At 33.8% G+C, this 27,437-nt stretch overlaps 4 protein-coding genes and 1 long non-coding RNA gene across 8 annotated transcripts; 1 reads left to right on the top strand and 4 right to left on the bottom strand.

Moving 5' to 3' along the window:
* Positions 1-719: 719 nt before the first annotated feature.
* On the bottom strand, positions 720-5,866 carry ATG3 (autophagy 3 (APG3)). Of its 2 annotated transcripts, none has more exons than XM_068623738.2 (10): positions 5,543-5,866; positions 5,205-5,275; positions 4,937-5,053; positions 4,684-4,850; positions 3,714-3,787; positions 3,056-3,107; positions 2,562-2,627; positions 2,027-2,154; positions 1,680-1,781; positions 720-970 (listed from the first exon to the last, which is right to left on the bottom strand). In XM_068623738.2, exons 1-9 carry the CDS (start codon positions 5,701-5,703, stop codon positions 1,685-1,687), a joined length of 933 nt encoding a protein of 310 aa, XP_068479839.1. In that variant the 5' UTR covers positions 5,704-5,866; the 3' UTR covers positions 720-970; positions 1,680-1,684. The 2 variants fall into 2 exon arrangements, with proteins under 2 accessions (XP_068479839.1, XP_068479829.1); XM_068623728.2 differs by having other exon boundaries at positions 3,714-3,799; positions 5,543-5,828.
* Positions 5,867-7,981: 2,115 nt separating this feature from the next.
* LOC137831821 (pentatricopeptide repeat-containing protein At5g66520) lies at positions 7,982-9,675 on the bottom strand. Its single transcript, XM_068639659.2, has one exon. It carries the CDS (start codon positions 9,629-9,631, stop codon positions 8,174-8,176), a length of 1,458 nt encoding a protein of 485 aa, XP_068495760.2. The 5' UTR covers positions 9,632-9,675; the 3' UTR covers positions 7,982-8,173.
* A 2,863-nt stretch (positions 9,676-12,538) lies between these two features.
* Positions 12,539-18,169, bottom strand: COP8 (Proteasome component (PCI) domain protein). Of its 3 annotated transcripts, XR_016517213.1 has the most exons (16): positions 17,773-17,981; positions 17,445-17,576; positions 17,205-17,356; positions 16,376-16,479; positions 16,206-16,266; positions 15,770-15,862; positions 15,571-15,671; positions 14,685-14,765; positions 14,485-14,593; positions 14,354-14,398; positions 14,210-14,278; positions 14,040-14,131; positions 13,890-13,932; positions 13,546-13,605; positions 13,259-13,318; positions 12,539-12,751 (listed from the first exon to the last, which is right to left on the bottom strand). XR_016517213.1 is itself a non-coding variant. In XM_068627127.2 (15 exons), exons 2-15 carry the CDS (start codon positions 17,572-17,574, stop codon positions 12,677-12,679), a joined length of 1,194 nt encoding a protein of 397 aa, XP_068483228.1. In that variant the 5' UTR covers positions 17,575-17,576; positions 17,773-18,169; the 3' UTR covers positions 12,539-12,676. The 3 variants fall into 3 exon arrangements, 2 of the variants coding, with proteins under 2 accessions (XP_068483228.1, XP_068483232.1); XM_068627127.2 differs by lacking the exon at positions 14,685-14,765 and having other exon boundaries at positions 17,773-18,169; XM_068627131.2 differs by lacking the exon at positions 14,685-14,765 and having other exon boundaries at positions 17,445-17,625; positions 17,773-18,081.
* Positions 18,170-19,620: 1,451 nt separating this feature from the next.
* LOC137825078 (uncharacterized) lies at positions 19,621-20,587 on the bottom strand. The gene is made up of 2 exons (XR_016517238.1): positions 20,449-20,587; positions 19,621-19,855 (listed from the first exon to the last, which is right to left on the bottom strand). It is a non-coding gene; the product is annotated as an uncharacterized LOC137825078 (long non-coding RNA).
* BAG7 (BCL-2-associated athanogene 7) lies at positions 19,990-24,137 on the top strand. Its single transcript, XM_068630707.2, has 3 exons — positions 19,990-21,410; positions 23,005-23,295; positions 23,717-24,137. The coding sequence occupies exons 1-3, from the start codon at positions 20,715-20,717 to the stop codon at positions 23,945-23,947; spliced, it is 1,218 nt and encodes a 405-aa protein (XP_068486808.2). The 5' UTR covers positions 19,990-20,714; the 3' UTR covers positions 23,948-24,137.
* The last annotated feature ends 3,300 nt before the right edge of the window (positions 24,138-27,437 follow it).

Raw genomic sequence — 27,437 nt, 5'->3', positions numbered from 1 at the left:
AAAACACCTAAATCATGTAACTAGAAAATAAAGAATCTATAATATTTTGACAAAATTGATGTAGACGAGAGTAAAAATTCTCTTGTCCGTCATAAACATAAACATACTTAGCTAAAATTTAATAATCATTTTCATGATTTCACCACGTCAAATTTATATCCAATTAAGTTACCAATATAAATCCGACGTTACATTATTATTATTATAAACTTAGTATATATATATATATATATATATATATATATATATATATATATATATACACACACACACCTAAGAGACATTTATTAAACACTTATTTTATCCTTTCTAAACATTTTTTTTATTTAAGCTTATTTATCGAAATCAAAGAGGACGACAAATAAAAACAATTTCATGTATTTCAGGACTAATAGACTATAATCAATAATAAAATAATAATACAACATTTAGAAAATTAATTTGTGTAGTAGTTTAATGAAAGATTCATGTGAGATTTGAATATTGAGTTTTGCCCATGAGAAACACAAGAAATACCCTTTTGTTTCTTCATCGCTGAAAAACTACCATTTTTTATATTTCAAAGAGATTCGATAAATCATAATAATAATTCTATATCTTTTTAAATGTCAAAGCCAAATTTTTTCCATCATTTGAAGCTTTTGATGATTACATGATTGACCATTACTTGCAATGAAATAGTAAAGTCTACTAATCAACCAAATGCAAAATCAGATAGATTTAATGATGGAGAAGGGAAAGCATAACGTTAGATTTAGAATGGTGTGTGAATTATGTTATGTACAAATCTTGAAGGAAATTGGTCCAACATATTGATAGTAATGACTCACACTGTCATCATTTACATGACATGTACACCAACTGTGTGACAACCAAAGATTATGCTCAGAAATAAACAGAAAACATTGGTGCTGCGGATCACTGAAAACCAGCAATGGACAATATGCCCCCTTCAACTAGCACCTACCATCTGAAAAACACAAACAATACAAATCATCATAATCACTAATATCTGTCACCAAAAGAGTATATATCAGTGTGCTAGCAAAGCCACCACTGCGTCCACCAACTAAGATAAATGGAAGAAGGGATTCATGATTATTAAAGTTTACAAGCTACATAGCACAGACACCCACAGACACTGATACGGACACGAAGATACGTATAATCTCTAAAATGTAGGACACAGATCTATATATTATATAATTATGAATTATGTAAATTGACAATAAAGATTTATATGCAGAAGTATGTTTCAAATTTTTTTTGAAGCAGAAAGATGTTTCTCTTGACTGGTTCAAAGGGATTTGTTTTTTATTTTTGTAATTATAATAAAAATTTATACAATAAGTTTGAGTTTTTAGAAAACTAAGATATTTTTCTCTTTATTAAAGTTGTATTAGAATCGTGTTAGAATGGTTAGAAATCCAACAAATATTTTTTTAATCGGACACTTCACCAATACGTGTCGTAGAGTGTCGGTGTCCGACACGGACACACCATTTAAGAGGAGTGTCTGAGCCTCATAGTTTAAAAGTGTTTTGCATCGGATTGAACATGATAGAGTATTGACATTTACATGACTCATGGAATGAGGCACCATCACTTGTGAAGTATTTAAATAATAGAAAAGTAAGCAATTTAAATGATAACAAATAATAAGTAATAATCACAATTACCTTGGTCAATTGCTGGAGCTACCAAGATCAAAGTCCATGGTGTAATCGTACTCGATTGTTGGAATTACAGAAGCCATAAATTTTAGGAATAAGAATAGGTACCTACAGAAATAAGTATATGTGATGTGAGTATGTCGTCTCATTAGGAACAGGTACTTCTCTTTAGATTCATGAACTAGAAGCAAGGGGTTAAAGTCCATATCTAATGGCTATACATCTGTGAAACTGATTGGTAAGAAATATTTGTGTTGTTGTTTGTTTGTGCCACAACATGGGGTACCAGTATTCATAATATGGATGAATTATTTCTACAAATGAAAGCAATATCTTAGGAAGAAAGGGTTTACTTGTCAACTTCAGGCTCAACACCACGTGACATCAACACATCGATGATTTTCTTCATCACTGCTCCATGTCGACATGGATGAATAGATGCATGCTTCCCAGGCAAGTGAGGATGGTCTTCAATTGTTACCTGCCATAATTTTAGTTAAACATTGTGAGAATTAGAACGAGAGGGCCCTTATTATGTGAGAAACTGATTATAAAAGGATACACTTTGACTATTAGACATAATCACGAATGTTCAAGATTAGAATACAAAAATCATGGCTTTACCTACCCTTTAATCTCGATCATTCATGTGTAGTCGTACAGTAAAGACATACTTCTCACTAGATGCATCTATCTATCTTTCTTTCTATCCATCTATCTCTCTCTCTATATACACATACTTAGATACATGCACACATACTTACACACACACACACACACACACACACACATAGACACACACACACACACACACACACACATATATATATATATATATATATATATATATATATATATATATATATATATTCATGTCTAATATCTCACCGTTTTACGAGCATGATCTTGACTAACATCTTCAAGGACAAGTTCTGGTTGCAAAAGCATTGCTGCCTGCCAAGGATAAGAGATGGAATTACTAAATTATATACAAATTCCAAGGTATAGTTGGAAATGATGAAAGGTTTATATGTTTGTACAACTAAAAAATAATTCATCAAACAGTCAAATGAGAATACCATAAGACACGGAATTTCACATGTTGAAAGTTTGCATTATGTCAGCGACTTCATTTTTACAGTGCCAATACTTCATATAGATAACAGAGGGACAGTACATAATTCCTTCCTTACTCATAAAACTTTGAAGAGTACATTCATTTTCGATCATCCACATGTTAAGAATTGGATCATTTTTTTGGTAATCTATTCTATGGTATCAGCAATGTTAATTCTAGCGCAAGTAGCTTTGCCGTAGTCCTCCTATAGATAATTCAAACATGACTAAAATATAGTTACAAGGATCAAGTGAATGAAACAAACCTCATCATACCCAGTAAGCCATACTCGTGGTGTTTGATAATATTTATCATACCTGCAAAATGAGTAGGGTCCACCTTTAAAAATCATTGTCAAAAAGCTATTTGATTCTACTATAACACAATATTTTATTTTTTTGGTGAGGGTGGGTGGGGGGAGGGAGACAGAAAACAATAATAGAGAAAAAAGGTAAAAATATAGGATAAGATATCATCCAAAAGAGAAATTGATACCACTTATGCTGCTGTTGTATACAGAAATATTTAAAAAAGAAACATTGTTTCTTGATGTTTAACATTTATAATTCTTAAAAACAATATAACATTCAGTTTAAAGACGCTTCTGTTTTTTGTTTCCAAATTAATTGTTTATAACTGGTATTTTTTTGAAATTATCAAAAACTTTGTAAAAGAAGTAGCAGAACCAAACTAACTATATATTGCCGGTACCAAAATTTTCATGATATCATCATAAGTACCAATTTTGTGGAAGCAACCATAATCAGAACATCAAAGAGAAGCCATAGACACACATGAAGATATTGAAGTCATAAAACATTGATCATATAGAGGGGTACATTTAATAAGCCTAGTTGAGGGCTAAAAAGTATAGACTAGCATAAAATGACAAACATGAAAAATCATATTGAAATTCATCTTACGTTATGCTGACATCGTAAGTTCGGGTTCGTAGAATATTATCGTCATCAGGTTCATGGGCTACTAGATACGTGGACTGAAGAGTGGCCTCCCATTAACATAAGAACAAAGAATAACAGAAATCACATTTCTTAAATCAGTATCAAATAGGTAGAAGGAATAAGTGAAAGTACATTGTTAAAAAATAAATAAAACTAACAGAAAATGAAATGAAATATTATGACACCAAATAAACCCTAAGGTGCACCATGGTCCAGACCCATCCACTTAAACATTATAAAGGGATAGCGAAACAGTCACTTAACCCATATTATCTTCCTCAACCATCACACTTTTTAAGTGTGAACAAATAGTTGAGTAAGTTGGTCCAATAAAAATGTGGTTCTAGTCTAGCGTCATTCTAGGCTTCATTCTAAATGCTCAAAGTGGATGTAATCATGCATTCACATTCAGCTGTTTATTTGACATGATGTACCCTGAAACAACTGGGTTTGGTGCATACCATGCCTGGTCAAGTAACACGATCCTCCAGTTTACGAGTTAAAGAGTTAGTAAAGGCCTTGCGCACTCTCGTTCATAGATTGTCACTTCTTAGTACATGGTAACTGAATTTGAATAAAGGCTTTCAGCCAGTAGAGAACTATGTAGACTTCTCAATGTATCAAGGAGGCAATAAAAATAGACACAGTGGTAGGTCCCTTGATCATATGCATGAAAATTATTCTGAAAAAGTAATGACACCAAAAATCTCAAATGTATCGCAGCAGCAGCCGCGTAACTGCTATAAGAACCTCTCCTCCCAACTTCTTTTCCTATATATCTATTTCTTTGACACTACTACATCTGAAATAGCAGACTATATATTTCTATTGTCTTTCATTTGATTCAGTAAAATTTAAACATCAAGTCCCAAATAGATGTACAACGGTTAGGAAACACAACCCCTCTTCTGAAAAAGCAGTATCAACTTACAGGGTCATTTTCAATAAGATTGCAATTATCATCAAACTCGGCCATATCTGGAATATCTTCGTCATCCTCGGGTCCCATGTAAGAAGAAATTCGCTTAATAGAACTCTTTTTGCTGATTTCCAGGCTTTCCATCGAAGGTAAATTGTCATCCTCATCAGATTTGTTTTCTTGAAAAGAAAATGTAAAAGCATAAGCTATGAGGATTAAAACCAAAGCAAAGTGTACAAGCCCCCAGTCCAACAGCAATATATACCTTTAGGTTTCCCATGAGTTGCTAACCAGCCATCATTATCATCACCATCAAGTAGAACTTCCCCTCCGGCAGCTTCGTATTCTTCTTCAACAGATGCAGCCCTCCGAAGACAAGGCACTGTTAAGTATTAAGCAACTCCAAAAATCAGCATGACAATGAAACAGAACTTTCTAGATCAAACTGCTTGCTTTTAGTAGAGGAAAACAAACATCAGAGACAAAGAACACGCATGATATAGAGGCACACTATACTCAGATCTTAATCATACCGTTTCTTGTAATCAATAACTGTTTATCAGGTGGCAAGTATGGCTTCCTCTTCCCTGGCTCACCCGATTCCCTATAGCAAAACAGAACCACACAAATCAACAGCAGGTAAGAGCCTACATACTGCAGTAAAATCCACATTTACTAATACGTGATGAAAAAAGATAACCCTTTGTTACAAAAGATTCTCAAATAACACCATTAAAGCAGTGTAGTCGAAATCCTTTCGAAAAAAAGCAACTTTTGGGATAAAAAACAAGAACGCAGGTTGAAATTAAATACCCAATACCCATTATCAGAAACGAAGAGGAAATAAGAAAAAGGGAGGAATTAGAATTACCAGGACCAGGTGGGGCATTTGGCAACGAGATTATCGCCGGCGGTGACAAACTCGGAGACACTGAGAACACCCTTTTCTTTGAAGGCGGAAACGGTTCGGGGGCCAGTGATCCTTTCGACGGTGCCTTTGAAAGCTTCGTGAAGCTTCTGAGACAGAACCATCTCTTCCTCCCACTGTGGATTTTGGGGAATTGGGAAAGAGATTGAAGGAGGAAGAGGTGATGGTACGAGAAAGAAAGGTTTTGGAAATTGCCCCTTCTCTTTGTCAACACCTCATCCAATAATATAATACTGCTGAAAATGTATATTTATAATAACATCAAACAAAGGAGGATAAAGTTGGTTTCATATTATTAAAAACAACTATTTTTTAAAATAAAATATATAATAAAATAACAATTTATATAACCATTTTTAAAATAAAATATTATATTGTAATAAAATGATAATTTATTTAGATGGTGAGTTTAATCGTTTTAGGAGGTTTCTTGATTTTCTTTTGTTATGGTTTATGTAATAGCACTGATTTAGTCTTTGAATATTTATTATTTTTCTTAGTAAACTGCTTCCGTGGTGGTGAAAGGAAAACTTTAATATTGGTGATATAAATCAATGACTATAATATACATCATTAGATTTTTTTGAAAATAAATAATTACATACATTAAATTAAATAGATATATATATATATATATAAATGGAGAAAAACAACTTCCTATAAAAATATATAAAGGTCTGTATAAAATTATCCAATTTTTTAAGTATATATTTATATTTTATTAAATTAAGATATTGTGGATTAAATTCACTCAAATTCTAGATTAAAAGTTTATACATATACTTCAACTTTTTTTAAAAAGCATAAAATTGATATTTTTTTATATTATAAATCTAACCCTTAGGTTTAAAAGAACATTATAGTTTTAACTTTTAAGATAAGTTATTGTAAGAATAAAAAAAAAGGAAGAGTGTAAATCTAACTTGATAAAACCTTAGGGAATATTACTATAATTTCTCAATTGTTTTATATGAGTTATTGTTTTGGTAAAATAATATATATTTATGCATATACTAAGGATGATGTTCTCTAAATTTGAACATTTGAAACGTGTTTTGATTGAAGTCGTGTAGTTTAAGGTTGTATTTGTCAAGACTTTTTACTATTGAGAAAGATAAATGTTAAGATATATCCATGATTTGGATAAGGATTGTGCATGATTTGTACAAGGGTTCTGCATGAAAGGGAAGGAGAGTGATCCACCCGAATAGTGATTACTCTGTCTCTCGATATGTAAGGATTTGAGGGAAAAAAACTACGTAACATGGTGAACATTTTCCATTTAACCACTGTTTTTCACTCTGCATAAAACGTTGACAAAATATGCTTTTTTCCAGAGATTTGAGTCATCACATGCGCATAACTTGATAGGAAAACAAGTTAATGCGATTGGTATGTTCAAATTCATAAATAAACAACAATATGAGTGGAGAGAGTAAGTACACAAGCTATAAAGTTAGCACGGTCCTCTTAAATTGCGTGTCGGTGTCGATACTCGTATCAGATACTGACTTTTGTAAGACATATATCCGTGAAATGTTAATTCAAAAAGTATTTGTTATTGTTAGGGAGATGTGACCTAGAGAACCATTGAAGTCTTCTTCTCCTTCCTTCGGTCGGTCAGCTTACTGGGTGATGAACTGAGATTCCTTTCGTCCTCCTACTTCTCCTTCGGCACTCGATCTCGGGTGAACACCGGATGGTGTGGTACCTGCGAATGCACTCCGACGCTCAAGTCAGTAAAGCGGGTGGTCAGCTCTCAGGTAGGTGAACAGTAATAAATGACATACCTTACTCCTTGAGATGCGTGCTAGGGTTGTATTACCTAATTCTTAATGATAGATTAACTTCACTGATCTTGGTTTGAGCTTTAACGGTGATAGGGGTTGGCCGTCGGCCAAGTTCCCCTAGTATGAGTTGGCCATCGGCCAAATTCCCATGGTCTCAGTCATCTCGGCCAAGTCTTCTAAGGTCTCGCCCAAATGGGTGGCTAGGTTCCTCTGATCTTAGTCAGGCTCGGCCTCGGGCAGCTAGGTGGGTCTCGGCCTCGTCCATACCGGTAAAGTATTTGTTAGATTTTTTATAATTCTAGTACAGTTCTAACATAATTTTAAAAAGAAAAAATACATTAATTTTCTAAAAATTCAAATTTTATTGTATAAATTATTATTATGATTATAAAAATAAGAAACAAATAATTATATAATATATAAATACGTGTTTCGTGTCCTAAATTTTAGAAAATTTTATATATCTCCGTGTTCATATGAACCAACAAATTTAAAAGCATTTCACATAATAATTACAATTAGGGCATAATCGATTATAACTATGCACACAATGAATTATGTATATAAAAAAAATAAAAATAATTGATTAATAGGAGAATATAGCCACAAAATGTAAATTATCTAACTGTTTTGATGGTGTTGTCTTCTTCCATGTTGTCTCCTCTTTCTCTTGTTCTATTTACAACGTGAAATGAAGTGCTAAATTACATTGATTGAAGTTCACCACCAAGAGAAACAGTGTAAAAAGTACAATGATTTGCATCAGTGGTTGAACAGTGGATAATCAGAAATGGCGAATCTCTATGAAACTGGAGGCAGTAACAGGAGTCACAGCTCTCTGTTTCATCAAATTCCTGGTGTCCAAAACAGCCTCCCACCTTCCCATTCTGGCGTAGAGCTCGGAGAGGACAACGTACCTTCCACTGTGCCCAGATTCAAACTCCACCAAATACCTCCCAATTCTGTGTCCCAACTCATCGTAGCCATGCATCAAACACCCATTCACCAAACACCCCCACATGGCTCCGTCAGCTTCCATTTCCATGCCCTTCATCACCTCCAACGCCTCCTCGATCTTCCCTGCACGAGCCAACACATCCACCACGCACCCATAGTGCTCAATCCACGCCGCAATCCCATGTTTCTCCCTCATGCATTCCAACAACCCAACTGCTCTACCACACAGCTCTCTGTCATTGCACGCCGCCAGAACGCCGATGAAGGTAACCCCATTGGGTCTGGGCCCCACCTTCTCCATTTCCTCAAACACCTCAAGTGCCCCACCATTCTTCCCGTTCATGGCCATGCCCAGTATCATGGCGCTCCACGCCGCCACGTCTCTGCTTTTTATCTTCCCGAACAACCGCTCAGCAGGCTCCACGCAGCCGCATTTTGCGTAGAAATCGATCAACGCCGTTCCGAGCTCAACTTCGTGATATTCCAACTCCCCACTTCGGTGGACGTAGGAGTGAATCCACTTCCCTTCTTCGAACGCGCCAACGGCAGCACACGCGCCGAGAACGCTCACCAGAAGAGAGTTATTGGGCTTCACGGTTGCGAAACAGTTTTTCCTGAGGTCACGAAAAAGCTCAATGGCCTCGCGGAAAAACCCGTTTCTGACGTAGCCGGAGACCATGGCGCTGTATGAAACATCGTTTTTGTCGGGCATTGCGTCGAACACCTCCCTGGCGTCGTTTACCAGGCCGTTGTTGCAGTAGCCGGTGAGGAGGCTTGTGCAGCACGCGACGTTTGGGTGGGGACTTTCGTCGAACACGTGGCGCGCGGCGCTTGTGCGGGAGTGGTTGGAGTAGGCGGCGACGAGGGAGGTGGTGACGTAGGAGTCGGCGAGGTGGCCGAGTCGGAGGGTGAGGGAGTGGAGCTGGTGGAGGAAGGAGAGAGAAGGGGAGGCTTTGGAGAGGAGGAGGGTGAAGGTGCGGGCGTTGGGGCGAACGGTGTCGTTTAGCATTCGGAGGAAGAGGGAGGAGGAGTGGCGGGAGAAGGCGGCGATGATGGTGTTGTAGTGGAAGAGAGTGGGGAAAGGAATGGCGGAGAAGAGGGTGTGGGCGTGGCGGAGATCGGCGTGGGGAGAGAGGGCGCAGAAGGCCAAGAGTTTGCTTGAGATGAAGGTGAAGCGAGCGAGGGAGGTGGTGATGGCGTAGGCGTGGATTTGCTTCATCTCTCTCATGCTTGAACATTGTTCCAGAAGACGAACAAGGTTGTGTTTTTCTGAGGTTAAGCTCATACCAACCAAACAACAAACATTTGGAGAAGTATCTTAAATGGTGTTTTCGGTGGATCAACACGTATCCAATACTCTTACGAAGAAAAATGTTTTATTAAGACTCTCTTTTACTAAGTGACATTTGGTAACTAAGTAATATTGACTCTATATTATAATATATGACATATAGTACACTCAAAATTGGTTACTCGTGTGTTTATATCTATGTTTATAGTCATCCACTCTTCATGAAAAAAAAAAATCAACTTTTTTTAAACAAATCATGTATTACATCGGTTAACCGATGTAAAAAAACATATATTACATCAATTAGATGACTTAACCGATGTCCTACCAGAACTGGTTATCCAGCCACAGGTTCCTCCACATATACTGACACACGCAAATATGGATCATATATTACATTTGTTAAATGACTTAACCGATGTAATATGAGTCATTCTGAGTAAAAAAAACATATTACACCAGTTGTTTTTAATAATCGATATAATATACTATTTTTTACCCTATTTTAAAGTTCGCGCTGCTCATTCGTGCTCAATCTCACTCTGTCACATCATTGTCACGTGTGCAATGTCAAATGTGTGTCATGTGGAGAGAGTGTCAACATATTGAAACTCTACGAATATAGGCACACATATCATATCGATGGTGAAATATCGGTGGTGAAATGTTCAATTTTAAAAATATTTATTTAATTTTTGATAATTTTTAAAATAAAAATATATTTATTTATTAAAAATTTAAATTTATTGTATAAATAAAAATCAAATCATTTTCAACTAATAATAAAAAATATTTTAAAAAAAAAAACCAAAACATATTTATATTATAATTATGTAATATATATTATAATTATATAATATATAAATTTGTGTAACGAGAGAAATTTTTTAAAAAAATTGAGGCCTTTATGAAATTATTTAGCATATCTAGAACATGAAATTATGTTTAGGAAATGATTATTGAGGTTTTCGAAGACGAAAACGGTTGAGTAAATGAGGTGACAGCAGTTACGATGTATAAGAGTGGAACGGTTTCCAGAAACACAATGGGAAGTGTTTGAAGAGTGAAGGGAGAGAGAAGGAAGATGACAAAGAGTTACAAAAAATTGCAGGATAAGCTAGAAGAACTGCAGTGTATGCTGGATGAAGCTTTGCTGCTTGGCCCTGAGACTCACTCCCACCACTCCATCTCAAGCGGCATCAAACAGAAACTCGCTTTCATCAACACCATTCTATATGCTGAAGCTTCTTCTCATGGCTCACAACCCCATGACTTGCAGCAGATTTCAGAGCGGTTATCCACATTGGAGATGGATTTTAATAACTGGGATTCTTTCAGATCAGAACTCCCCGGTCATGATATGGACAAAGATTCCACTTTGGTCAATGATGAAACTGGTTTGGTGGTTTTTGAAGTACCAGAAAAGGGTTGTGTTCGTTCTGATTGTGAGAAGGGTATGGTGGAAGATGTAGCTGACTGTGATGAGGAAGAGAAAGAGAGGGGAGAAGTGAAGAATGGGTCTGAGAAGTTGGTAACTTCTGATTATGAAGAGGCAGAGGAGTTTTTTGAGGAGTTTGAAGGAGAGAAGGAGGTTGTGGTATTGGAAGGTGGTGATTTGGAAGGAGAAGAGAGAAGGTTTGGGAAGAGATGTGGTGCACTGGCTTGTGGGGTTGTGATTGGGATGATACTCATGGCCTTCATCATCTTCATTATCTTCATGCTAAATGCTTCTCACTGGTTTCATTATGCAGAAGACCTGAGTTTTGCAGTTCCAACTTAGAAGTATGAGCTATTGAATGCTAAAATTTGCTTCTATGCTTCTTCTATACAATTTTTACTTCCAAAACTCGTTCAACTTACACACAGTTTATAAGATCTATTGTGTAAATTGAAACTGACTGTGACTTGAGTGGAGGAATGTTGAATGTTTTTTCTTATCCCCAAAACTATGTGTTTGATTACTAAGAAACACTGAAACTGCAAAATAAAGGGTGTGATAGCGATATGATTCTATTTATATATTCTTTATGATAGCGATATATTTCTATTAATATATTCTTGATCTGCAGTTAAAAGGAGTGGATGTGGAAGTCGAGGAACAAAAAAAGAAAAACAAATATTTTTTATTTCAGATTCATTTTAATTCGTAATAAATATATTAAAATGCATTGTTAGAATTTTTTTAAGCAAATACTGAATGAGAGATGTTGTTCATTTTTTCTTACAATATGTTGTACGGGGGAAAGTGAAGAATGGGAGAAATTTGTGATAAGAGAGAACTGTTTGAACCAACTTTTCTATAAGAATATTTAGAAAAAATTTTGTAAAAGTTTATTTATATATAAAAAATTATAGTTTACTAAAAAAATAATTTCAGTGTTTTTTATATTTTGTTTTTTAAAAGCTCTTGTGAACTAACTCAGCTAAACATATCCTAGTACTAATATAGAAATAAGAATGCAATATCAAATTAGTTAAAGAAATGAAAATTTGCTATAACTACACTAGTTAACTTGTGATTTATGAAATATTGTGGTTATTTTGATGCAAGATTCTTGTTTTTACATTGATACTATACTAATATATATAATATTTTATTCCTTTGACATAAGTGCAAGAGTTGATTCATCCACCTACAGTGGACGTTCTTTCCTGCATCTTATAAAATCGACACATTTCCTTTCATCATGGAAAATATAACTTTCATCCAACTAATGTTTTTATCAAAATTAATGGAACAAAATCCTTTTCGATAATAAATAAAGTTGGTGATAAAATGCAGTAGACAAGAAATAAGTAGATATCGCCATTTAACAACAAAACATTTCTTGAATAAAATTCTCCCCCAAATAAAATACTTATGAAAACCAAGTTGTAGTTAGCAGTAAATAAACATGCCCATAAACCGAATTTGGAATCTAATATATGAGGAAATTAATTGTATATTTTGTATAGTGAAGTTCACAAAAAATCAACAAGAAAAAAAAAAGATGCTTTACTAAGAATGTATAAACAAAGAAATTGTGAAAATCATCCATGTTAAACAGGAACCGGAACACCCTTCTTGGCCATGCTATCCAAAACATCGTTGAGGGCCTGACATAGGCCTACAATCTGCAACCAAAACCACCATTAGTAAAAGCTTGAGGAAATTGAACCGTTGAAGGTTACTAAAGTGGCACAACACGCTAGTGAATTAAACAATATGGTCCTCAAAGAATATGTGCCAGTGAATGTATAGGTGCACACATACAACACAACGGTTCATCCTATAACAACATTTAAGCAAAAAATGTAGCATACTTAACCACTATACAATTAGTTTTCTAATCCTCCTTTCTTCAGGCTCATAGGAATTGGTATATATAAACAACTTAAACTCAACGAAATATTTCATTTGAGATTCGTTGATCAAGAAAACGATTAAAATTGGAAAGAATGCTTCAATTCTTCAGAGTTTTAGCAATTCATATAGTTTTTTTTTAAAAATCCAAATGTGCGCTGTAATATTTCACTAGAATTCAGGTAGCCGCAGCAAGTGCGGTTGAGATTCCCTGATTATTATTTAGTTCACCTATAACCACTTCACCCGGAGATATAAGATCTTTATAACAAAATTACCTGCTGGTCCCATCTCTGCAACTCTTCAGTGTCGTCATCAAAATGTATGACTGCTTCAACCTGCAATAAATCATACAAAAATTGGCCACTGCTCGTTAAAGAGGTTAATAAAGAAAACCTTGCAATAATGTTTTCCTCGCTATCAGAACAGCTAATGGCTCTCCCCCTGCATCATACCCCAAACCTTTTTCCTAATTACCATCCAGCAGTCCGACACGAAGATTCCTTTAATAATTATTTCTATTTCCTTATAGTATTTTCATAAAGAGGTCAATGGCTATTTATACCTGATCGATAGATCCCCTCATCCTATCCTCATAAATCATTCTTGATGCTATCTTCTCAGCCTGAGAAAAATAACTGTTAAGAGAGAAAAATAACATAGATAAAATCGAACAAACTCTACACCCACTGACATTAAAGAGAGAAATATTATTTACACACCCTCTACCACACTTCATTAATTTACAAATTCTGATGGTCTCAACCATGATTTTGTAACTTACTTTAGAGTGTGTTAGAATGCGTACAAAGCACTCCTAAAAAAATACCCAAGATACATGAAAAAGGTAAATTCAATAGAGAAGGGTGTTTCTTTCTACCAAATGAACCATTATCAATAGTTCTATACCTTGTGAGGTGGGATCCCCAACAGAGTGCCTAGCTCACCAAAGCTGCAACAGAGGCATACAAAGATTAAGATGCATGAAACACAACAATAATAATGTTAAAATAATGCAGTTATAAGAAAGAAGTAAGCAGATAGTATAATTTCCCAAACCTGATATTAGTATAAAGTTTGCTTGCACTAAGAAGATTATGCTCAATCATAGCCCGGTCTAACACAGTGAAATTGTCTGGAAGAAGAGCTTTCTGTGGGAAAAAGTAAAAGATGAGGCGTGCCTGCTATGACTTCCAAAACTATGAAGATACAATATAGACTTATATAACCTGATGTGGTTTCAATTCTTCTGAAAAAGCCTCAATTTCTGGTTTTCTTAGAATTCTCTCCAAATACACCTGATGTAGAAGAGGTTCAGATTATATGGTCCTTGTGGAAAGCCATAAAAGAGAGGGCTAGTGGGGGAGAAATACCTTCTGCAATATTGGATAGATCTTCAACTTCGAACACCGCTCATCCTAATCCAAGCCCACAAACCTTAATGTGATGAAATTTGACCTTTGCAAACAGGACTTTTAAAATGTTTAATGAGTGAAGCATTCACCTTGTACAGAGTGGCAAGAACACGGGAACGCTGAGGTCCTGCAGCTGCCAATATCGTGCATGTGACAGCAGCAGATAAAGCTTGTTCAAGTGCTTCTTCATTAATCTCCCTATAACATTATAATTAAACCACATGTGATAACTGCCTAAGAGTCATACCATTCAAGAAATAATTATAAGTAATACAGGCTAAACACAAACCACAATGGACACGTGCAAAAGATATAACAAATATAGGTTGCATTTCAGATCAGGGGACAGTAAAGTTGAAGGTCAAGGATCCTGTCATGTACAACATTTATCATCATTAGACCCTCACTCACATGTTAAGTTCATAATTTGGTTTAATAAATGCTGAGATACAACATTGAAATATAGAATGTTAATTACATGAAGTAATACCGTTTGCTAACCAAACTGAAATGCAGTTTAGGAATTAGATTCATTACGGATCACAAAAAAATGTGATAATTATCATAAGAATTAAAGAAGGCCCCCACTAACTAATTTTAATGATTTTTTGAAGTGTACAGTATTAACAAATAAACGTAGTTTACCAAAACTTCACACGAAGACAGTGTGTGTTTGTATATGCATTGTCCCACGTTCCATTGGCAGATTGCCATTGAACACTGTTTGTGACTGCTTCCAAACACACTACACAGTTTTGTTTACAATGTCAAAGATTTTCATACTGACACAACTATCAGGTATACAAGCATTGAGCATTCTATCGAGCATCCCATGTTTAGTTGTTAGTCAGAATCTTAGAATGAGCTATTTTTTGTAATTAGAAGTAAATTCAAAGAATGAATACAGAACATTTTATGAAACTAAATCCCTTATTTACTGAATTAGAATGAGCTAGGATTTGAAATTTTAAATTATGGGATCTGCAACAATAGTTATTACAAAAGAAAATCTAAGCTGAAGAATATATAAGCAAACACCAGATACTATTCCAACTACAAAAAAGGGAGCCATAGAGTGACACAGAATTCAGATACATGCAAACAGATTCCCTTCACTCACAAAAAAGATTATGAAAAAACTATAGCAAGGAAAAGATAACAATGAAGATACGTACTCGTCTCCTATTTTCCTTTTCTCAATTTGAGATATATCATAATACCGTAATGCTGCTTCTAAAAATTTTCTCTTCAAATCTAAGATCCTTGCATAGCAAACCTGAAAACAAATAGGGAAAAAAGGGAAAAACAGATCAGGCTAGGCTCAAGCATCCCTCCTTTGGCTCAGTTACCCCTAAGCAGCTATAATTTTCAAACCTTGTACTTTAAATTGAGTACTTCATGCTGACTGCTGCTGACCAAGAATGATGCTTTATTAATAAAAGCCTCAGCATTGACAGCATCATCATCCTGCAAAACAAAATTTGCTTAAAAAAAATTATGACTCCAGTCTGGCATTAATAGCAAGTATACCAATCATGTTTTTAAAAAGGGACCAGATGTCCCCATAGTTACAAAATTAAAATTATTCCTTATGTGTGTGCATAAGAGTATGAGGAACGTGAATGTTTTAGTTATAAAAGCATTGTCTTCTTGAATACGAGGATGTAGAAGAAGAATAGGTAGGACATGCTTTGAGACTCTAAAAAAATCACAGAAATAGATACTCATGCGTGTCACTTGTAATGACTCTCATTTTGGTCTTAGCCACTACTTCAAATCAAACATAAATTTCAGTGCACAAAGTCGATACCTCAAGGTATAAACAAGCAATTTGGACACACTTTGACAACCTGAATGCATCATCAATCACCCTGATAAAATAAATCAAAGTACAAATAAGTAAAAGTGACATTCTCAATTTCGGCAGAATATAATAGTTTACACAAGCAAATAAATATGGAAGGTAAGAAATTCTGAGACCTCATTCCCGAATCTAGGTCAATACCACTGAGCATTTGAGCTGCTTTCGACCATTGCTTCTCAGATTCATAAAGCTCAGCGAGTTTTTCTCTAATAACTAAAACCTATAATAAAATAACAAGTGGCCATTAGAGTAATTAAATTGAGTAGACAGAATACAAGAGGAAGGAAAAATGTATACTTCACCATAATAGGATGATGGATCAAAACAAAAATATATGAAGAGATGATGAGAGACACTTTTTGCTTGGAAGCAAGGAGCATTCACAATTACAGGTAACTAGTTTCCTAATAGAATTTTATTTTGGCAAAAATGAATTTTATTTGTTTTCCTTAAAATCTAACTTCACTTTATCTTTCAACTTCTCCACACATCAAAAACCCTTTTGACTGGCATAGAAGCAGAAATACATTTTTGATAAAGTCTTTGCATGTAAAGCTAATTTGTGATTCTGATAGAAAAGAATGATTCTTTCCTCTCCCAGCCACTGCCTCACTACAATTTATACAATCAATAACGCAAAAGTTGTGTTCAAAATTACTAAATCTAACTTTTTTTCCGTTTATCTTTAGCATCACATAATTTAATCCCTAAATAAGCAAATAGCTAACTAAATGATAATTGAATATTAGAAAAGTGAGGGCAGAGTTAGTCAAGAAAATGAAAAGAATGTTTTCAAAGTGGTGTACATATATTGTAATTTTTCGTTCTTTTTCTCAAAAGACAAAATCCCAATTGCAATTAAGTAGTAATAACTAAACTTTCCTATTTGCTGAAACAAAACAAAACAATTATATAGTATTTCAGTTGAACACACAAAAATTAAACCTGCTCTTCAAACGACACAACACGGGGCTGAATTTGGGCGAGGGTGTAATGAGCAATCTCTTTCTGTATCTCAGGCTCCAATCTTCCCAACTCTTGAGCAAAAGTCTGTAAAAGCTGCCGCGACACTACCAATGGAACATCATCTGATAACACTGAAATACGAAATACGAAGGTCTGAGAGCTTGAAATGGAGGAACACCAACCACAAAGAAACCCTAGATGAGAAAAAAGATACTTAACTGTGATCTATGAATTTCCTAGACTGAGCAATGTCATTAGACGAAATGACAGCAGCGAGTATGCTCTTATACTGCTCTATTTTTTGCCTCTGGTCTGTAATCGCAGAAGCGCTTGCAAAAGCACTCTCCATCACTGTTGCACGTTAACATTCATCAACACAACGCAACCAAATCTATAAAACCTAAATTAAGAAAAACTAGTGTAAAACTTCCGATTCTTCAATATTTCAAGCAATTCACAGATAAAATAAAAACACCAAACAAAAACACGTAAATAAATAAGCGCTGAAAATATAGTGTTTGCGCAGCGGAGAGTGAAATCGGTTTACCTATCGGCGTTTTAGGAAGGTTGAGCGTCGCCGACAGTTAGTGTTCGGCCGGTGGAGGTTGTGATTCCTCACTCCTCCGTCGTGAATTGGAATCAACGACAATCTCTCGGATTTGAACTCTGAACTCAACCCTTTCACCTTCTCGTAAATTGTCTAATTGGTAATGAAACTGTTCCACACGGTTCAATTGACCCAAACAAACTTCCGACACTAGTTTTCTTGGGCCTGCATCTTCTTCTACTTGGCCGCTTCTTCCTGCACCTCCAAACATACCCTCTGTAATATTCCGGATTACATAATCTGAAATTCATTTTTCAAATTTGTAATTAGCTTCCAGATTATATAATTCGGAAGTCTTTTTTAACTTTTGGATTATGTAATCCGGAATTCTTTTTTCAAATGTGTTTCCGGATTACATAATTCATAAACTATTCTATGGGGTGGCACAAGAAGGATAAAATTGTATTTTCATGTTGTATATGGAGGTGCCAAAAGAAGATATGGAGGTGCAGGAAGAAACCGTCCTTCTACTCCTTGCTTTCTTTGGGCCGGACCTAAACATTAATTACGATTACCGAACTCATTCTATTATTGTTATAACTGTTATCAGTCAAAATCATTATGAATTCAATTAATTCAAGTCCTGTAATAAGGATATCTTTCCGTTGCACAGGATAATTCTGTTTACTTTAATTATTGTTATTTATAACATTTTGATTAATTTATAATATAAATTTTAATGTGAAAAAAAGTACCATCCACGAATACACTGAAATTACAAATATTTCTTTCATTAAAAGAAAAAACTAAAATCTTGTGTTAGCCGTTTTATTAGTACACGATATCCATCCACTTTAGTGATATTTAATAAAGTTGGCTAATAATACAAAAGGTTCAGAGACACTTATATGATATTTGTAAGATAAGTACTGTTGAATGAAGTGTTTAATTAAAAAATATTTATTAAAGTTTTGACAATTTTAATACGGTTTCTAACATAATTTTAAAAATAAAAAAATATATTAACTTTTTAAAAATTTAAATTTATTGTATATATTTTTATTATGATTAAAAAATAATTAACAAATCATTTTGAATGGAGAAATATTTTTTTCTAAAAAAATTGAAACATACTTATATACATAATCTTTTATTATCAATTTATATAATTCATAATTATATAATATATAAATTTCTGTCATCGTGTTCTATATTTTAGAGATTATACATATATCTTCGTGTTTTATATTTTAGAGATTATACATATATCTTTATGTCTGTATTGTATTAGTATTAGTCTCGAATAACACATTTTTATTTATTTACAAAATTTGAATTTTAATATTTAAGGCAACCTATATTTGAGTGATTATTGGATCAACCGCAAAGGTGATGAAATTATGTTTGATGTTTTGAATCATTTAATTTTCTTTTAACAATGTTGACAAATAGACAGTAACTTTGTGCGTAATGGAGGGAGACTTTTTGGCCTTATAGAGATTCAAGAAAAAAGCATTGAAAAGTGAACTTTCTTTAAAATAAGTAAAATGTTACTTTTGACATGTGAAATCATTAGTTTATAAATATAATTGGATTAATATAATTTTAAAATTATTTGCTATGAATAAAAAATTATTATGCTAGTTATTTTGCTGTTTAGCATAATTTGGTCCAGGATTCTTAACACATTAATATTAAATTAGGAAATAAGAATTGAGAATTTTTTTAATTATAATTTAATGTAAGATTATCAACCTATTAACACTCAATTAAAAATTAAAAATTAAAAAAAAAATATTATAATATGATACATACTTATCAGTATAACCTATGTAACATAAACGTCAATACAACACAAACATAAAGATAGTATAATATTTAAAGTATAAAATAAAACACAAATTTATATATTATATAATTATAAATTATATATATTGTTCTCGAACGAGTTTTTAGTCTAGAAAACAATTGCTCCTATGTTGCGTCCGATCGGTCTGGTACTCTTGGAACTCCTTAATGCATTTGTGCTCCCTATTATGCTTCCTTCTTCTCGGCTGTTCTGCTCTTCAGGCGAGGATAGTACCTGCAGAAGACACTCAAACGCTCAAGTCAGTCGGAGTGTCGACACTCGATTGTCAGAGTACTATAGATAATGATGTACATTTGTCCTTAAAATGCATGTTAGTTATATTACCTTAATGGACTTTTACTGTTGGGTCAGGTTAAGGAAGTTTGTTTGGGTTTAGGGTTGTGTTAAACCACCCTTGACCATAGATTAACTTTGCTGATCTGGACAACTTTTGATATAAACGTTATGGATTGGTCGATCGTGTACAATGTGATCGCCTCTTTAATGTTTAGGTGGCGGCATAGACTGAGTGCTGACTCACATCGTCCGATCATACCAGTACATAAAATGACAATAAAATCTGCTATTTATTTTTTAATCATAATAAAAATTATATTTTAAAAAATTAGTATTTTTTATTTTAAAATTATATTAAAATACAATAAATATTTTTTAAATTAAACAGTGTCCGAAACTAATAATATAAGAAATAGATAAAAGAGAACGTGGTGGCGATGTGGCAGGTGATGGTGGGTGCAGAAATCAGAAAAGGGTAAAAAGGTCACTTCACATGGCAAACCAAACCAGAGTTACAGATGAATACGCACCCACTGATTTTCAGTGTTCCCGTGATTTGATCCAAAGCGGGACCCACTTCGAAAATCCATGATGAATTTCCCGATTTACCCTCATCATTTCCGTTGCACTGCGTCCTCGTACCCCTCATTTCTTTGTCGTCATCTTCATTCCCCTCTTTCTTTAAACCCATTCATTCCCTTTCAACATCACACTGAATCATCGCTGATACTGATCGTTCACTATAATATTCGTTATTCAATTCCAACCGAGTTCACACCGAGTCCACTCACTCACCATGAGCCGATTCAGGCGATTTGAGCTCATCGAACAACCGTTCCCATTGTGCTACTCCTCCCCCTTCCAAACCCTACCTTTTCCGTCTTTTCCCGGAGACTCTCTTGACCTCGATCTCGACCTGTTTCTGGCTCCGAGCCACTTCGACGCCGTCGCGGATCTGCTTCACGCGCCGGCGTTGGCCTACCGCCGCGCGGAGAGCGAGTTGCGCCTGCAGAGCCTCGGCGACCGGGTGGCGGAGCTGGAGTCGCGGTTCGACCGTCTGCTCGCCGGCGATCGGAAGTACACTTGGACGGCGGAGATCAAGGGAGCGGAGAAGAATGGGTTTGACAGGAAGTACAAGTGGGTTGCGGAGATTGTTGAGGAAGAGAAGAAGAAGAAGCAGGTGAAGAAGGTGGTGAAGGATAAGAATGTGACGTGGACAATTCAGGTGGAGAGTGAGGGTGAGGAGGAAGAGAAGAAGAAGAAGAAGAAGTTGGTGAAGGGTGTTGCGAAGAACGTTAAGTGGACGGCTGAGATCTCGGGGAAAGGGGAAAACAGTGGGAGCTCTAGGAAGTACACGTTTCAGGTGGAAAGTGGAGATGCTGAGAAGAAGAAGAAGGAGAAGGAGAATGTGAAGGAAAAGAAGAAGGGAAATGGGTTGCGCATTGTGGAGATTCACGAGCCAAGTAATCATAGAGATGAGGTTTTGAGACAGGTTGGGTAGCCTTTAACACTCTTTAAATTTTGACGTGTGATCTTGTTTGTTTTCGTAGCTTTAAATTTGTGACTTTTAATTGGTAGATCAATAATTTGGTTGTTGGTGGGTGAGCTAGTGTTGGGGTCAATATCAGGGTTATGTGACAGTGATGCATTTGGATTTAGACTGTTAAGTTGCGTGTAATCTTTTTTTGGGTCTAATTTCTTTTGGGTGTGAATCTAAGGAGACAAATCAGTAGGAAGTAGGAAACATGTTTAACTTGAAGCATTACTTGAGGTGAAATATGATTTGTGCTTATGAATAAAGTGCAAGTTACAGAGTTAAACTCTGAAAGTCCCTTATATGGCTGGGGTTCAGAGACTGGACTCGGGTGGGGGGAGGGTGTAAAAGTTAAAATGCCACTATTGAGTAAACAGGAGTAAGGTAATACAAATTTTTATCCAGTCTGAATAATCTAACTGATGCCTTTTTAGAAAACAATAAGGATTGCATAAATGGAAAATAGTCAAGGCTTAGTTCAACATTTTGATTATTGGAAATGTAATGCTTTCTTTCAAGCCCATTGTATGACTAGATAAGATTAAATGGTCAATGTATATGGACAGATCTAGTTAAATTAACATTACTGGTTACCTATGTACTTTGCATTCATAGTTTAATGGAATACATAGTAAGTGGAAATTGGTAACTACTAACTATAGCATCAGAAGCTCGAACCCCAGCTATGGAAGGTGTGCCCCCATTTGAAAGTTTGCTAACACGCATTTGCTGTCTATTTAACTACTTTCACGCTTTCACATTTCTCTTTCAAGAACTAGAGTTCATTCCTAAGACCTTGCATATGTCCCATTTAAAATCAAAATAACATGCAAGCTTATATTTCGTAAATTTTGTTGATCTGTTCAGAAGATTGCTTTTATCATAAACTGTGTATTATGGAAACAATTTGCACGTATTTATCTATGCCTGAATCTGCTCACGTTGTAGTTCTACCTGGGATAATATGTACTGCTTCTGACAACATGTTTGAATTAGTATTTATTATACGAGTTTACTAATGTAATTCTATTTTTATTCAATGTCTTGACTTTTGTTTGTTGTTTTTTATTATCCAAAATAATAATAAAAAATGGGAGGGGGGGATTGAAGATATGCAGGTGAAAGTAAAACCCAAAAGCTTGAGTCATGGCCAAATTCTTGTTCATAAACATTAACTTCACATCTTATTGAGTATGAGTTTCTTTCTTATTAGTGGTTGCTCATTCTTCCTAGTTGTGCTCTGGCATAGGAGATGCTTTGTTAAAAAAATTTATCAGCCAGCAGACCGAATTGATGTTTACAACCAAATTCCATGGATGAAATGTATGTTTCAATACATATTCTTCTAATAAACGGTGTTGCCTTATCAAATAAACATGTCTGTAAACGTCGGACTTTTAGTCAGAGAAATATTAGCTGCTTTAGACCTTTATCTTTGATTTCTTTTTTATGAATTGTACATTCATACTCATAAATGCTATTATATTTATAATTTGAAAGATTATCAGTATGCTGAGTTGTTCTTTTTGTATCCAACTTCTTGTTGGGGAAGGCATTTGCCAAGAGGTTTGGAGCTGTGCAAAATAATAGGGGCAAAAAGAAGGACTGGTCTCCTCAAGATGCTGCTTTGTTGATCCAGATCAGCTTTAGAGCTTACTTGATCCGTAGGTCAAAAGCTCTCCGTGCCCTTAGAGAACTGGCTGTTGCAAAATCTAAATTAAAGGAAATCAGAGCCCAGTTCAATAACTTTTCTTACCGACGTCATATAGCTCGTGATGCAGAGGAGCGCCAGCGATTCTCTGAGAAAATAATCGTCTTGCTCCTCACTGTTGATGCCATTGAGGTAGTGATAGATCTCTTTTTTTTATTAGATTCAACTTAACTTTTTCCACAATTTTGAACTCTGCTAAACATCATACCAGATGTTAATTTAGTAGTAAGTCTGTAATTTAATTTTGTAGTCCAGACGGCAGAATATAACCTAGAAGAAAAACATGTATATACAAGTTTGAATATTCAAAGGTAGCTCATATTGTGTTAAACATAATCCTTACTGCCTTGTTTAATCGTCGGAGAATTTTACTGGACGCTGTGTCTCATCTACATGCCTCTATCTATGTTTGGTTTAGGATTTAGGAATGGAAGTTCTCATTATTTCTATAAATTTTAATAGTGACTCTAAATCATTATAAAATATAAGTTCTGGATCTGGAATCGCCATTTACTGGTCTATTTAACAGGTTTGTTCATATTCTGTTTTGTAGGGAGCTGATATTATGGTAAGATCAGCGAAGAGGTCAATGGTGGATGAGCTAGAAGCAATGCTTGATGTGGTAGATCCCCAGCCTGGTGGAAGATCAGCATCACTCTCCTTCAAAAGAAGGACATTTGATATGCCTGATGGAGTCATTCGGAAGGAAATTGAAGAAGGGGTTGCACAGGTTGTGCAAATGCTTGAAGAAGCAGAGAATAGCAGCAACACCTATGAACCATAACTGTGAGATCAAAAACGTAATATTAACCTAGTATTCCATGCTTTCCTTCTGCTGTTGTAATTTGTTGTTAGACGTATTTTAGTTTATGTTTGAAAGACTTCTAAACTAAGGCTTTTCATCGAATGGTATTTGTTTTGCTGAACTTTTTGCACATTCTGAATGGAAAGTGTTGAGCTGTGTTATACTGTTATATCTCTCTGTTTGGGTGAATCTATTATTAGATTGGTAGACTGAAAAGATTAGAACAAGCATAATATGTTTTCTTTAAAAGTATATTTTTTCAAACTTGTAACAATGTAAATTTATTATTTTTGAAGTTGATAATAAAGTCATACCTAAAAAACAGAGTGGATTATGATAATGCCAGTGAAAAATTTCCTTGCTATTCGGCTACAAAATCTTTTTCTGGGCCTACAACAACACTTTTTAAGTTACCTTTTTTCCCTTTCATATCAAAGTATTCCTTTTTTCTGATAACTTTAGAACTATATATAGATCTCATAGTTTGTAAATCATTAATATAATTAAATAATAATATTTCTATAATCTCTTTCCCATGTAAGGTACTACACAATTCTGCAGAAGCTAGCTGGCAGTGAGTGTGTGTGTATATATATATATATATATATAGAGAGAGAGAGAGAGAGAGAGAGAGAGAGAGAGAGATGCTTTATTGACCCATAACCTTTTCACTTTCTAAGTCATTTTTATTATTTTGCACCTTTTCAGATTTGTTTTTTTAATATGTTTCACGAATATTTTAATTATAAACATTATTAAATCTCTATTAGTTGCGTTTGACAATGAGTTTATTTTAATACCATTTCTGTTAGATACTTTTTCAACTAGTGTTATGTTTTGAATTTTGAGCTTCACATTTTTTTTTCTTTTTCTATAAGGTTAATTTTATTTATCCTTTTTTTTTGCTTTATTTTTTAATAAGATGTTATCATGTTAATCGAAAAAATTAAATATTTATTAATATAATATTTCTATTAAAAATTATATGAATTGTTTTAATATAAACTATTTATGTAATTTTATAAATAATGGATACATAATATCCATTGTCATACATGAAAACTCATGTTCATAAATAACACATATATCCATTTAAAAAAGTATATCTTCAAATATAAGTATCATGCTAATTAACATTAATAATGTATATAAAGTTTATAATTAACATCGATACATTAATTAAATGTTAGTATAATGTTACAACCACCACGTGTGAGGTAACGTGATTAAACATTATTTCATCGTCTTCAAGTAAGCCATAGCTTCAACAATGGTGGACTTTTTACCAACCTCAGATCAGATCAAATCAGATTCAAGGCTTCAATATGCAAATTCGTTGCTCTTTTAATTTTTTCCTTCAAACTTATATAATTTTCTAAGATTCATTTCACTAAAAATGGTGTCATTTATTGAGTAATGTTGTGTGTTTAATGGATAAAAATAGAAGATTAACATTGATAATTGATATTAGATGACATTCAAGCTGATCTTTGTAACTTATATATAAATTTAAATTTAAATTCCTCTGACATTATATTCATTATTACTAAGATCAATTATCCAATCTGAGATATTTTTTTTTAACTAGAATAAATTCTCCAATCAAGATATAAAGGAAACGAATTTCTCTTAATTGAGAATTAAATGAACGGTGATTTGTATTCAGATTCCCGTTTTTGCCTGCACGACATCCGTGTTCAAATTTGAAGTTCATGAAACTACTAGATCAATCATCATATTTGAATTATTATCCGCTTTAGAATTTAAACTCCGTTACGATTTTATTTTTAAAATACGTATCATGAGTTAAAATATATATTATATATATTATATATATATATTATCATTAAGTGATGTGAAATTATTAAACATAATAAAAAATTAGTATGAAGTGTAGTAGAAATAAAATTATTTGTTTTAACTATGTGTTTGGTCAAAGAAAGAGAGATAATTTGAGAATTACATTTTCTTTTTAACGCATGAACGATTATGAATCAATCTTCATTTGCATAAAATCATAAAAATAGTAATGTCCGATACTGAAGTTATCGAAGGATGTTTCGGATTCAAGCAAAATTTAGAATTTCAATGTGGGTATGATATATATATATATATATATATATATATATTTATTTTTTTTTTATTATTATTATTATTTTTTATTAATTTAATTTTATAAAAAATTTTGAAGTTGGTATTGCAAAATAAAAATTAATTAAAAATATTCTTAAACATACATTTTAAATAATTATAAAAACATATTAGATTGCAGTATATAGCAATTGTAATTAAAAGAAAATATCTTTGATTGGTGTATTAGTTTATTTGTCGTAAAAATTATTTATTTGACTATAACATGCATCTATGCCCAAAGTGTTTTGTTATTGTTGAATTAAATCTAAGATTCACTAAATTTAGGTAAGTTGAAAAAACTACATAACACCTTGTGGCCTTTATATGTGGAAAGTGTGTGTTTCCAACTTTTGCATTGAAATAAGAGAGAAGGCAACCCTAATTGATGGAGACAATTGACTAAATTAGGAGAGCTTTCACACACAACACAATCAAAGAAAAAACTTGTGGGTTGGATTTCTGATGTCATGCTTGCATTGGATTGCATGTCTCTCAAATACTCAAAATGGAAGAAGGAAACTTCCATCTCTAACAACCAAAGATCTAACTCCCAAAAAAAAATACACACCAAACTTTCCATACTTTCTTATTGAGAGTCTTTTATAAATAAAGTTTTCTTTTCTATTTATAACTGTATTATTTGGTTAAGATGAAGTTAAAATCCAAGTCAAACTTGTTAGTCTTGTTACTAAAGTTTGTGGAGACACTTTTGAGAATTCTACCAGAATCACTCATTTTTTTTTTTCTGGCAGATGGTCAGAACTTCATCTGGTTCAAATCCTGCTGATTGGTCTACTAGAAACCATAAATTGTTAAAAAAGGAACAAAAGAAACATTTTGCTCTTTTCAAACGATCGAAAAAGAAAGAAATAGTGAATTTATTCACGTTTTTTTAAACATACATCTAACAAAACATAAAAAAAAAAGATATTTTGTATACCATCATTCTTGAGTAACAGGAAATATGAAAGACAGTTGAGATAGTTGTTACAATTTTTTTAGAAGAGATTGAATGTTACAAAAACGACTAAAAATTCCCAATCCAAGAAACAGATTATTTTATGCAATACATATTACACTAATATTTTTTATATTCTCAATACTTGATTTTCAAAGTATTGAAGAACTTCTCTCCTTTGGTATGATATTCAAACAATCCTAGTTTGCATTTATAATTTTCCACAAGAAGAATAACTGTTATAAAAAATTATAAAATAAAGTTATGTACCTTTTATTCTATTATATTAATAAAAGCAATAAATTGTGTTGTAATATAATCCAACTAATATCATTTATTGATTTTGTTGGTTACTTCCTAAACGAAACAAAAATGAGT

The sequence above is a fragment of the Phaseolus vulgaris genome, chromosome 11, assembly GCF_051622355.1.
Source record: "Phaseolus vulgaris cultivar YP4 chromosome 11, ASM5162235v1, whole genome shotgun sequence".
Taxonomy (NCBI): domain Eukaryota; kingdom Viridiplantae; phylum Streptophyta; class Magnoliopsida; order Fabales; family Fabaceae; genus Phaseolus; species Phaseolus vulgaris.
Note: the sequence above shows the minus strand (reverse complement) of the source record. Positions and strands in the feature narration are given on the sequence as shown.